Source organism: Melanerpes formicivorus, unplaced genomic scaffold (assembly GCF_026170545.1).
Source record: "Melanerpes formicivorus ecotype bairdi unplaced genomic scaffold, bMelFor1.0.p_v2 SCAF_69, whole genome shotgun sequence".
In the NCBI taxonomy this organism is placed as follows: Eukaryota; Metazoa; Chordata; class Aves; order Piciformes; family Picidae; genus Melanerpes; species Melanerpes formicivorus.
Genome location: NW_027142421.1, coordinates 1,493,350 through 1,506,943, shown reverse-complemented (window position 1 = coordinate 1,506,943; position 13,594 = coordinate 1,493,350). Strand labels below are relative to the sequence as shown.

General features: G+C 42.1%; 1 protein-coding gene across 4 annotated transcripts in view; it reads left to right on the top strand.

Annotated features, from left to right (window-relative positions):
- The window catches only part of FARS2 (phenylalanyl-tRNA synthetase 2, mitochondrial), a 232,482-nt gene that overhangs the window by 137,179 nt on the left and 81,709 nt on the right, over window positions 1-13,594 (top strand). For 3 of the 4 annotated variants that reach the window (XM_068163001.1, XM_068163003.1, XM_068163004.1), the window contains exon 7: window positions 10,651-10,802. The exons of the other annotated variant lie outside the window; for it this stretch is intronic. In XM_068163001.1, coding sequence (XP_068019102.1) covers window positions 10,651-10,802 — 152 coding nt within the window. The remainder of the gene's footprint in view (window positions 1-10,650; window positions 10,803-13,594) is intronic. 4 annotated transcript variants of the gene reach the window in all.

The following is a 13,594-nucleotide window of genomic DNA, read 5'->3' as shown; positions in this document are numbered from 1 at the left end:
ATTCCATTCCATTCCATTCCATTCCATTCCATTCCATTCTGTATGGAGCTTGTCCTGAAGCTTTAAAGGACAGTGAGAGTAAAATCCACTCACAGGTCCAAGTGGAAACATTGCAAATTAAACCATCTTAGTCTATATCCTTTATTCGGTGCTTGAGGAGGAGAGCATCTAATGTGTAAGCCAACCATTTCAACCAGTTCCTGCTAACTTCACTGTCTGATCCATCATTATTAATGCTGCTCCACATCATTTGTATTTATTTTCTAGTAAAAAAAGTAACTTGATTCACTGGCTGCTACATTTTCAGATTTTTTTCATCAAGATGAGGTAACTCCATGCTTAAATGGTTATCCATCTATTGTGTTTGCTTTCTGTTTGCTTTCTAACAGTGCATTTATTGAAAGCAAATACACAACCATTAGTATGTAAATTTAACTTGGATGCTTAAACAAATGAGCTACACCCTCAACTTTGATTTATTGTCTAATTAGTTTTACTTTAATTGGAGATGTATATGGGGTGTGTGTGCTTGTGAAGACCCAAGAGAGAATGGAAGATGGTGTAGCATAAACATTTTATTGACATAACTTTGGGCAGGTTAAATTTCATTGCCTTAAAGGAACCTCAATAAAACCTTTACAGTGCTGTATCATCTCAGGTTTGTATACTGTGCAAAACTTTGTGAAACTCCTTTTTTAATGTTGGATAGCCATGGCAAGAAAAATCTTCATTCAGTTGGGTTAGGAATCACTTGATCATCAAGTCTTCTCTCATTGGGATGTGGTATTTTGAATCATTTGTAGCCAGTGCTGGTATTGAAGCTCCAGGAGCCTGAGTCCTGTGGCCTGAGTCAAGCAAAGTACTGAAGCAAATGCTGAGCTTTAAACTTGTGAGTAGTGAGGGAAGTAGGTGGAAGGAGGAACCTTTGCCAGCGGAGTGTCTTCCTAGTGTGTAACCTGGACATCCAGAACCTCAGTCCTGGAGTAAAGAAGGAAGTAATCCAGAGGTAATTGAAAGAAAAGTCAAGGAGAAGAAAGGACAAGAGTAACTTGGATGAAGAAATATGGTTGAAAGTTTTTGGCCACTTAAATTGCAATGATGGCATCCCCAGTGAAACCAAACTGGGCAAAACCCATGAGACCCACTGAATCTGTAGGTGTCTTCCATGGATTTCAGATTGGGCTCTCCCAAGGCTTTGGCACAAGCAAAAGAAATGCCTCAAGAATGTCCACCTCAGATGTGGCAGAATTTGGAGCATGTTGTGAATTTAGAGGATGATGGGCAGATGTGTACAGAGTGTGTCATCAATACATGTGGGAGAGATTCCCAGCTACTGGGAACAGACCACCAGAGTCTTCCTTCCAGTTTGTTTTTAAACACAAAGGAGCAAGTGTAGCCTTGGCTGAATTTTGAGCTTGCCTCAACATGATGTGAATCCACAAATATGCAGAGCTTTCAGTCTTACTGTCTGCAAAAATTTGTAGCTAGTAAGGAGATAACCCCTCCATTTTTGCCAATATTTTTCTAGTATTGGTTTAATTACAGTGTGGTGAAGAGAATTCAGCTAGGAGGATGGCACAGTAACTCTCTTGACATAAGTCTTTGTCCCTGACATGAGAGATGACTCTATTTCTCTGCTCAGTAATTCTGTTTTCCATGCTGTTTACAACTGTAGGTGTCTTACACCTCCTGCTTCAGCATGTTTTCTCCAGTACTATTCTGAGTGGCAAGTTCCTGAGGACAGAGGCTGTCATTTTGTGCTCTGTCTACCTAAAGGAACCCTGATTTCTGCCTGGCAGCCCTAGGTCACTATCACAATCTGAATATCTGCATGCTTACATAGCAGAATTAAATACATCTGGAACCTCGCTGCTGTGAGGACAGGCTGAGAGAGCAAGGGTTGTTCAGGCTAGAGAAGGGAAAGCTCCAGGAAGACCTTATGGTGGCCTTTCAGTACTTAAAGGATCAAATAAGAAAGATGGAGACAGATTTTTTATCAGGGACTGTTGCAACAGGACATGGGGTGATGGTTTTAAACCATCAGGGAGATTTAGACTAGATACAAGGGATAATTTTTTTGTTTTCTTTTTTTGGCCAAGCTGCCCAGAGAGATGGTAGATGCTCCATCCCTGAAAACATTCCATGTCAGGTTGCTGGAGCTCTGAGCAACCTGCTCGAGTCGCAGGTGTCCTTCTGCAGGGGTGGTTGGACAAGATAACCTTTAAACATCCCTTCCATCCCAAACCATTAAATTATTTCATATAAAATGGTCACTAAAATCATGCCTAAGCCCTTATTGTTGTCACCTGCATCACGATCTTCTGTTGCTGTAGAGTCTCTTTCAGAAATGTGGGCTGGGAAGAGTACTCTAGGTGATGTATATGTGAACAGAAGCACCTTAAGAAGTCCATGACATTACTAACCACAAACACACACCCCCGCCCCCTAATTTCTAACTAACACTTCTCTGATCTGCATATGTATTAGGCTACAGAGAATAACCAACAGAAGGCACAGTGGTGAAGAATTGTAGTATTCTTACCACGCCCATCCTTCATTTCCTTCATCTTGCTAACGTGAGAGACACATGGACCATAGCAGTGACAGCCTAAACCAAAATGTGATGACAAAGTAATGCTTTGGGGTGCACATGCTGCGGAAGATTTGCTTTTGCAATTAGCTAAATATGAATAATGGGAAGAAATCACCTCTTTTGAGAATTGCTTGTGTCCTCCTGCTCCTGTACATGTGTTAAATCCAGTTTGCATAATTATTCCCCCATGGAACATACTCTCCTAAATCAGCAACAGTGAACCTGTTTTCTGGTCCTTTTAAAGTAAGGAAAGGCATTAAAGAAATACCTGTTCTGCACCAGGATTCTCCCTTTAGAGATCCAAATGTTCTCTGTGCATTTTAGCATTCCATATTTAAATGCTTAGTGAGCTTTTTGTGCTTGATCTGTTCTTGACTCATGGCATCTCTGTAGTTTCCAAGTGTTGTTACTCTTGAAGAAATGTACGGCTTTAGGAATGCTCAGGGTCTGTCTGAAAGGAAGAATTAAAAGCTTTTCTCTCTCTTCTGAGTACTGGACAAGTCAGTAGAGCCTTTCATATATGTTTCTCCCTAGCTCACCTATCCTTCTCTAAAGGTAGATACTGGTTTTATCTTGCTAGACTATCCTGGTGTTCTAGTGTTGGTTTTGCACTTTTTAAGTTGTGATTTGTATTAATTTAGTCCTTAAAGGGAATGAGGGGGGGAAGTAAAATCCTGAAGTACATGATTTCACCAGGAGCTGTTGCAACTTGGGCAGTTCTCCAAGTGAAGAAACAAACCCAGCTAGTTTAGTGTCACTGGAAATCACAAGGCATACATCAAACCCACCAATAATTTGCTGTATAATCTGCCCATCAACAACTTGCTGTATATGACAGTTGGGATCTTGTTAATTCCTGGAGAGCACAGATTTTTATGATGCAATGTCTGCAACAGCATTTCCTGGATGACATCCCTTTGTAGCATAGCAAGATCCGAGACACCATGTGGAGTTGGAGCTGGCCAAGAAATATGGAGCATCACTGCCACTGTCTTGGAAATGTCTGTGCTTTTTGGGAGGGAGAGAGGAAACTAAAACCAGCCTATTAGGTGGGAAAAGGGCTTTAAGGTGTTGCACATGTCTGTGAGATTTGTGATGCCAGCTTATTTCAGTGTAAGTCATATTGAGGTATTCTGGAGATTCTGCTGTTTAAACAATAACTCTCTGGAATGATGGATTTAATGAGTAGAAAAGGAAATATAATCAACAGTGCTTTATATGAGATTTTTCATCTAAGCTGAAATAATATGTTGGGTGCAATTTGTTTCCATTGTTCTGCAATGTATTGGGAAGAAATACATCTTTATAGTGCTACAATCTCCCTCCTAATACTTGCTTTCTTTATTTAGATATAAATCTTTTATATGAATTGTTGATGTGTGCAGTATTTTACCCCACTGAGCCATTTATCTTGGCATTATTATTAAGCACGATGAGGAAAAACATACAATCCAAAACAGTGGAAAGAGGGAAACCTGCCTTCTGAACATGGCAAACACTGAGTGCCTGCAGCAATCAGTGTCTTCTGCAGGGACTGGAGGTGCTCAGCACTGTTGAAGAAGAAATTCTTAGTATTTGCTGAGAAGCTGGCATTCAGCTGACTTAACACCAGAATACAGAATTAACCAGGTTGGAAAAGACCTTGGAGATCATCAAGTCCAACCTTTCACCCAACACCATCTAATCAACTAAACCATGGCACCAAGCATCCCATCCAGTCTCTTCCTGAACACCTCCAGTGATGGTGACTTCACCACCTCCCTGGGCAGCCCATTCCAATGGGCAATCACTCTCTCTGTATAGAACTTCTTCCTAACATCCAGCCTAAACCTCCGCTGGTGCAGCCTGAGACTGTGTCCTCTTGTTCTGGTGCTGGCTGCCTGAGAGAAGAGACCAACATCCGCCTGTCTACAACCTCCCCTAAGGTAGTTGTAGAGAGCAAAAAGGTCTCCCCTGAGCCTCCTCTTCTCCAGGCTAAGCAACCCCAGCCCCTTCAGCCTCTCCTCATAGGGCTTGTGCTCCAAACCCCTCACCAACTTTGTTGCCCTTCTCTGGACACACTCCTGCAAGTCAACCTCCTTCCTAAACTGAGGGGCCCAGAACTGGACACAGTACTCGAGGTGTGGCCTAACCGTTCCCTTTGAGAGATCAGCCATTCTCATACACTCTGATCTTTCCCCTGTGTGTGTTTACACGTGAATGTATGTATGTGTATGCACATATGTATGAATATAGTGAAATTATTATATATAACTAAGAGAAAAAATGAAGGGAGGTGTAGAAAGCCTCATAATGGACCACTGTGATTGTGAATTTTAAACCATGAGAACCAAGACATTAAAAATCATGTTTCCTGCAGCAGCCATAATTTGTCTATGCTGGCCATAAATACCAGAGTGTAAATCTGGGAGCACACCACTAATACAGGAGACTGTTATCTGCAAGGAGGCTATGTTACAGCTGTAAATTGGCAAATTTGAATTTCAGGCCTGTTACATGTTTAAAATTCCTATGATAACACTGAATTAATGTAGTTTCACCATGGAATATATTAAGAAAGGCTTTGCTGTTACAGGACTGTAGATTTCATTTTGATGAGAATAAAACCCTGCATTAACCTTAAGTAGTTTATGTACATTTTTCTCCAAAACATAGTCAGTGCAGGACTGCTAAAGCTCAACAGGAGCAATGCTGCTAACTCCTGTGGTTTTCTGACCAAGCCTGGTGATGGCAGTACAGCAGGCTGGCGTTTTAATGCTTTGGCTGCTGTGGAGCTATCACCCCAGTTCTTGATACATGCCATTGTTAACTTTGCACTTGTGTCACCACTGTCAAAGTTTGAGTACAAGTTTTCCCTCCACTGCGCTTGTCACTTTTGTATAGTGTACCCTCCTCTGCAGCTAGCAGCAGGGAGGGAACCCACAGCACAAAACCTTTCCCCTCTTTTAGTTTAAAACCACCACCCCTTGTTCTGTCATAACAGGCTTTCCTAAAAAGTCTGTCCCCGACTTTCTCATAGCCCTCTTTAAGTACACAGTAAGGTCTTCCAGAGCCTGCTCTTCCCCAGGCTTAGCAACCCCAATTCTTTCTTTCAGTTTGTCCTCACAGCAGAGGGGTTCCAGCCCTCACATCATTGTTTTCATAGAATCATAGAATGGCTTAGGCTGAAGGAGACCTTAGAGATCATCTAAGGCAACTTCCCTGCCATGGGCAGGGAGGCCTCTCAACTAGACCAGGTTACTCAAGGCCACATCCAACCTGGCCTTGAACATCTCCAGGGAAGGGGCATCCACAATCTCTCTGGACAATCCATTCCAGAGTCTTGCCACACTTGTAGTGAAGAATTTCTTCTTAAGATCCAATCTAAACCTATTCTCCTTCAATTTAAATCCATTTACCCTTGTCCTGTTGGTGGACACTCTTGTAAAAAGTCCCTTTCTAACCTTTATGTAGGTTCCCTTCAAGTATTGGAAGGCAATTATAAGGTCCTCCCAGCATCTTCTCTTCTCCAGGCTGAACAATCCCAGTTGCCTTAGGCTATCCTCATAGCAGAGGTGTTCCAGAGGTGTTTTGGCCTCCTGTGGTCCTCCTGCAACAGGTCCATGTATTTCCTGTATTTCCTGTGCTGAGGACTCCAGAGCTCGGCACAGTCTCTAACTGGTGGCTGGAGGTGACAACAGAGCGGAAAATGTCATTGGAAGAACACACTGCTCTCAAGAGGAGCCTCTGAAATGTCTGTCAGTTCATAAGAAAACAGACTCATGGGCTACTATTTGCCTTGAACATGGCAAGAGTCCAAAGGCAATGGGCTTTAGACAGCTATGTTGTTAAATGGCAGAGGAGTTTGGAAAGGAGGACAGCAATAGCAACAGGATCTGTTGGACCACTCTGGGCTGTCTGAATACAAACTTAGTGATTTCATTTTAACCTGCTGGTTGCAAACTCTTGTCACATCCCCTTTACATTTTAGATGTAGCTAATACATGATTATGTAGCTCTCGAGCAAACAGATCAATAGTTTTGAGAGCTAGGAATTTTATCCTTACACTAACTTTAGTGCTGATACAATGCTTACTGCAGTGGTAATGACTGCAGCCAGGTAGTGGAGGGATAGTATGATGTTGGATTATTGCCTTCCCTTTTACCATAAAAGATATTTCTGCATTATGAGACCCTGAGAAAAGGTTAGTTCTTAATGATAACAAAAGTTATGGGTACTGTTTGAGGCATTTTTCCTTCCAGCCTTTGCACCACACATACCTGCACACACAGAATTACAGTTCTGTTTCTAAAATGGTAAAACCCTGGATTCAGTGAAAAAGTCTTCAGAGATTTGCTAATCCAGGAGAGCCAAACCCTGCAGCTCATTACATCTTTGAAAAACTTTGCCCACATGGAATCTGATGAACCTGATCATGTAAATCAGACTGTTCATGTACATTTTCAAGATCTGATCATGTGGCATTCTTGTCTGCATTTCATATTAAGTGGGAAAAAGACTGGTGTTTCCATGTGTCTGAGATAATCCTACTTTACTTGAAACTGATAGCAAAGACTCATTATTGTGGGCACTCTTTTGGGGTTTAGGATATTACTGAGTTACTTGAACATGTAATTATTGTTCTTTGGTGTCTTTGTACCTGTGGGAAAGAAAGTAGGCACCTATCCAAGTGCAGTAATTGTGCTTCTGATTGAATAATGTCCTGAAGGTGGGAGTTTAGTGAGTTTTGGATTAGTCCCTGTAAGCTTTGAATTGCATTCAGTAAGTTGATGAAATATAGTAGTGGTAGAGAAGGATGAGATGAGAATAGGGGTCTGATGCGGGATTATTACATGAACATTTGTATCAAGTTATTCACTGAGGAGTATCTCTAGCATTAGAGGGACAGAGAAATACAGGAGAGAATCCAGTGGAGGGTTAGGAAGATGTTGAGGGGACTGGAGCATCTCCCCAAGGAGAGAGAGGCTGAGAGACCTGCTGCTATTTAGCCAGGAGAAGAGCAGACTGAGAGTGAATCTTCTCAATGCTCATCAACATCTAAAGGACAAGGGGCAAGAGGATGGGGCCAGACTCTTTTCAGTGGTGTCCAGGGACAGGACAAAGGGCAATGGGCACAAATTGCAACCCAGGAGGTTAGACTTGAACGTAAGGAAAAACTTCTTTCCTGTGAGGGTTCCAGAACACTAGGCTAGATTGCACAGAGAAGTTGTGGAGTCACAGAATCATAGAATTGTATGGAAAAGACCTCTAAGATCATTGAGTCCAACTGTCAACCTAATGTCACAGTACCATGGCCATTAAACCATGTCCCAAAGTGCTGCATCCACACATCTCTTGATGACCTCCAGGGATGGTGACTCCACCAGCTCCCTGGGCAACCTATTCCAATGTTTGACCACTCTTTCTGTGAATTTTTTTTTCCTAATATCCAACCAAAACCTCCCCTGGCACGATTTCAAGCCATTTCTTCTCCTTCTATTACCTGATACTAAGGAGAAGAGACCAACCCACACCTCACTCCAACCTCCATTCAGGTAGTTGTCGAGAGCAATGAGATCTCCCCTCCACACAAAACAATCCCAGTTCCCTCAGCCACTCCTCGTAAGACTTACTCTCTAGACTTACTCTACCTTCACCATCTTTGTTGCCCTTCTCTGGACATGTGCCAGCACCACAGTGCCTTTCTTGCAGTGAGGGACCCAAACCTGAATACAGTATTCAAGGTGTGGCCTCACCAGTGCCGAGTACAGGGACACAATCACTTCCCTACTCCTGCTGGCCACAAGTCGCCTTTGGAGAGATTCCAAGCCTGCCTGAACGCTGTGATCCTGGGCAGCCTGCTCTGGGTAACCCTGCTTTAGCAGGGTGCTTGGACTAGATGATTTCCAGAAGTGCTTTCCAACCCTCCCCATGCTGGGATTTGGGGCTTCTATGATTTAGTACGGTGACTTCTGTATAGCAGAGGGGATGGTTTTGTTTCACTTGTTAGTGTTTTATCAAAAGCTATTGTATGGTGGATTTATTGTGCAAGTTTTCTTCAATTTGGTGTACAGGATATTACTTAATTTGACAAATTTATTCCTTTAAGAAGTTGGGTAATTGTGTGTGATTCACGATTTTATTCACGTGGGAGGGTTATTAATTTCAAACTTGCACTTTAGTCCTTACCAGACATTTATTCACTGGTTTGCACTGTACGGAACAGGACTTGAGCATGCTGTAAATTTGCCTTTTAAACAGGTTTATTGCTTCAGCAGGTATTCACTTAGGATTTCACTGCCCCACCATGACATATTGCCAGGCGTGGATAATGCACTGGATAAGACCAGGGTGTACACATCATGTGCATACAAGTGAATTAAGAGAAGACGTTTTCCCTTCCAGACCCCCACAATCTTGTGCAGGAGTACTTATTTCAACTGCAGTGCAGTAATGGAAGGCAGAAATAAGATACTGCATGACTTAGAGGGTGTGAAAATGGGGGAAATGTCTCTGCCAAGGTGAGATCTGAAACCCGCTGACTCCAGGGGAAGTTCCATCAAAATGGAAAAGTTAATAATTCCTTTGGTTTCTTTCTCTTTCTCTCCCTGGTTTTGCAAATAACTTTACCTGATTCTGGCTACGATATGAGTCGGCCATGAGCAATGATGTCCTTCATGCTTAAGAGTCTGTGATTGTACTTGAGGAATTAATTTTGCAAAGAGGAATACATTTTTTGTTGTTGTAGGTGTTCAGAGGTCTATGAGAAGCACTTGGAAGTGAACTGATCCCTCTTTCTAAAGCCAAAGTATGTTTCTTTTTGTAACCTTGTAACCTTTTAATAGGAATGCACTGGTTGATAAGACTGTCACAGAAATTGGACAACACAAATAATAAACATCTTTTTATATGAGAGTGATACAAAAGACATACAAACTTTGGACATGAACGTGCTAATGGATCTCAAATATGTAAAAAGAATACAAAAAAATCCTTTCAGAAAGTGAAATTCTACCCACTCAATAATCATGGTCCCTTCCAACCCTGACTGATACTATGATACTATGATACTATGTTGAAATAATATCTTCCTTTTATACAGCTCCACTATGAAAGTGTATTTGGGCTCATAACTTGCTGATTTTAGCAAACAAAACAAGTTTTTGTCCTTCTGAATGAATGAATCAAAGTAGTTACAAGGGAATGGATGTGAGGAGGAAGTTCTTCACCGTGAGAGTGGTGAAGCCCTGGAATGGGTTGTCCAGGGAGGTGGTCGAGGCCCCATCCCTGAAGGTGTTTAAGACCAGGCTGGATGAGGCTCTGGCCAGGCTGATCTAGTGTGGGGTGTCCCTGCCCATGGCAGGGGGGTTGGAACTAGATGATCTTTGTGGTCCCTTCCAACCCTGAATGATACTACTATGAATCTGTAAAAGACATTTCCTAGTATAAAGTCTTTCATCTCGGTTGTTTAAAAGGTCAGTTTGCACTTCAAAAGACATTTCAGAAAGCTCCTAAAATGTCTGGTATACATGTTATATGAGTTGACAACAGTTGGAGATAAACCTGCTGAGTGCAGACACTTATTGTTGCAGATTAAGACTGATGTCTTAATTATAAATGTTTCCAGAGAATTTGAGAGAGTCCAAGGGGTGGACTCTTCAAGGGGCTGAACAGAGTAGTAAGAGATATGTTTATCCTATTCCATTGGCCTGCAAAATTCCTATATAATCTGAGAACACAGCCTGTTTCTCTTTCCTTCCTATCTTATCCCTCTTTCCTGCCTCCTGTACTTTGCTTTCTCTTCCTCCATCCAACTGTTCGGGCTATCCAAGTGGTGCAGCGGGGGAGATAAGGCAGCATGGCCTTCGGGCTGCGGTCTAGTTTTAAATGTAAATATATTTTTGTATATGTTTATTACCTTTTCTATTTTCATATTTATCTTGCCTTTTGTAAGTAATAATTTCATTTTCCTTCCAAATTCTGTGTTGTGTGGTAATTTACATCTTGAGGGAAATTCCATATTCTGTCTGGTGTCAAGCCACCGCACTTGTGAAAGTCTGTGTTTTCATTTTTTCAGCCACTCAGCAAGTATCCACCTTTGATCAATGACATCTCCTTTTGGCTGCCTTCTGAGGCGTACTCCAAGAACGATTTCTATGACTTGGCTCGAACTGTTGGTGGAGACCTGATAGAAAAGGTTATCCTCGTGGATGAATTCACCCATCCAAAGTAAGTAAAACATTCAACACATTTTGTTTTTTTCTTGTGGTCAGAATATAGATATTTAGAATAGAATAGAATAGAATAGAATAGAATAGAATTAGAAATAGAAATAGAAATAGAAATAGAAATAGAAATAGAAATAGAAATAGAAATAGAAATAGAAATAGAAATAGACCAGACCAGACCAGGTTGGAAGAGACGTTCAAGATCATCGCATCCAACCTATCATCCAACACAACCTAATCAACTAAACCATGCAACCAAGCACCCTATCAAGTCTCCTCCTGAACACCTCCAGTGATGGTGACTCCACCACCTCGCTGGACAGCCCATTCCAATGGGCAATCACTCTCTCTGTGTAGAACTTCTTCCTAACCTCCAGCCTAAACCTCCCCTGGTGCAGCTAGAGACTGTGTCCCCTTGTTCTCATTCTAAATAGCAAGAAATTCCTTGTTTTTTAGTGTTTGCACATTTCACCTTTATACCTCCAAAGTATTTTTACAACACTTTCAAGAATAAATACTTCTTAAAGCCATGGTCTTCTACTTCAGTTTTGTATTAGTACTGAGCTTCAGAATACCTCTTGATATAGCAAAACTGCCACAACCCAGTACTGGGTGCAGAGGATCCTTGTCCAAGTCATCAGCTATTAAATAAGCACAATTTGCTTTTGGTACTTTAGAAAGGCAGGTAGCAAACCTAAATGCTGTGGGGTTTGAAGATGATGGGAAAATGCTTCGTGTTGTCCTCCAACACCTTTTGTGATTGTTTTCCTTTCTACACCCAGATATTATTCTTCTGAATTTGATTTTCATGTTGGTTCAGTGGTTTAATTGGGTTTTTTCCATTTTGCCTTCATTGTATGGTGTTACCTGAGCCCGTTTCTGCTGCATGGAGAAACAGAAACACCAGTGGGATTTGTGTGGGCATCTGGAAGCTTTGAGTCATTGGTTCTTGAGTGTTCTGTACATGCAAATCCTGCAAAGGAATCTTTACCCTGCACCAAAGCAGCATGTTCAGCAGAAGAATGCTAGGGTAAGATATTGAGTGCAGGTCATTATGAACATCAAGTCTGCGTCTTACAGAGAAATTCAGATGACGGTCTTTCTGAAGTCAAGGTAGACCACATCCACTGCTCTCCCCTTATCTATCCTTCTAGTGACGCCGTCATAAAAGGCTATCAGATTGTTCAGGCATGACTTCCATATTGACTATTTCTGATAAGCCTCTTTTCCTCAACTTGCTTTGACATGGTGCCAAGAACAAGCTGCCATTCATGTCAAATATTTATTATGACTTCTCCCAAGTAACCAGTGACAGGACAAGGGGAAATGGCCTCAAGCTGCACCAGGGGAGGTTTAGGCTGGAGGTTAAGAAAAATTTTCTCCCTGAAAGGTTGTCAAGCCCTGGAACAGGCCCAGGACAGCGGTGGAGTCCCCATCCCTGGAGGGGTTTCAAAGCTGTGTAGATGTGGTGCTGAGGAAGATGCTTTAGTGGTGACCTGGCAGTGCTGGGTCAGTGGTTGGACACTTAATGGTCTCTTCCAATCAAAACATTTCTGTAATTCTATACCTCTGGATACCTCTGTGTTCATTGCTACTTCTTGTCTACATTCTTCCTGGTGATACCAAACAGGATCATCTTCTCATGGGGGAAGATCTTCTGTGTAGGGTAAGCAGCTCTTTAAGGCTCAAGGTTTGGAGAAATCTTCCCTGGTCCCTCAACCAGAGACAGGATTGTTCTCTTACCAATCTTGCAGCTCACTGGAGGAATTCACATAGCCGGGAGGGCCTCTCCAGCATCGCTGTGTCTGTCACAACTCAGCTCATGGGTCCTGCTTCTCTTCTTTAATCAGAATATTATCTTCCATAATAGCAGAGTGGTGAGGTAGGGACAGGATTTGTTTCTTTGGATTTCTGCTATGTGTGCTTTCTCTTTGACACATCCTGAACTGTCACAGGGATGGCAGTTGTTCAGTACAAAACATTTCTTCAGCTGTGAGGAATACACTTCTGGTTCTGTTAGTGACTTCTGTAGGTAGATGGGAGGGGTGACAGCTCACTGAGAATTGTCTCACAGACAGGACTTTCCTAGTATTGTCCTCTAAAGCCATTAAGCCCTCACTCAACAAACATCCAAATATGTTATGACACTACAGAGGAAACATTTCTCACTTTCATGTCTGAAGAATTTGGCTGGTGACACCAATGGGTTGTTGGGAAGTGATGTTGGAGTCCTCTTAGTGAATTCAACTGCAACAAGAATGAAAGAAATCTTTTTTATCTGTCTCATTAAAAAAAGACTTTTAGATGAAGACTATAACTTTGTCACTTTGCCCTTTCTTCTTAGAACAGGATGTGCACAGATATGTAACTTCTGCAGACCAATGACGTAAGCCATGTAAGTCATCGTATTTGTTCACTAAAGCCTTTGGACTCTTTGAAAAGAGTGTTCTGCTTAGCCTTAATTCCAAGATAATTGTCCTGTTACAAGAAAGATATAGCAGCTTCTTTAATTCACTGTTGCAGAAAAGCCTCTGGGCACAGAAATTAACATAATAAATCCTCAGTGTTGCTGAGGAACAGGCTGCCCAGGGCGGGTTGTGGAGTCTCCCTCTCTGGAGACATTCAAAACTTGCCTGGATGTGTTCCAGGGTGATCTGGAATAGGTGATCCTCCTCTGTCGGGGAACTCGGGCTAGATGATCTTTCAAGGTCCCTTCCAGCCCCTAACATTCTGTGATTCTGTGATTTGTATGTAACAGGTTGGAATTCTTCTCATCGTCATCTTGAATTTGTG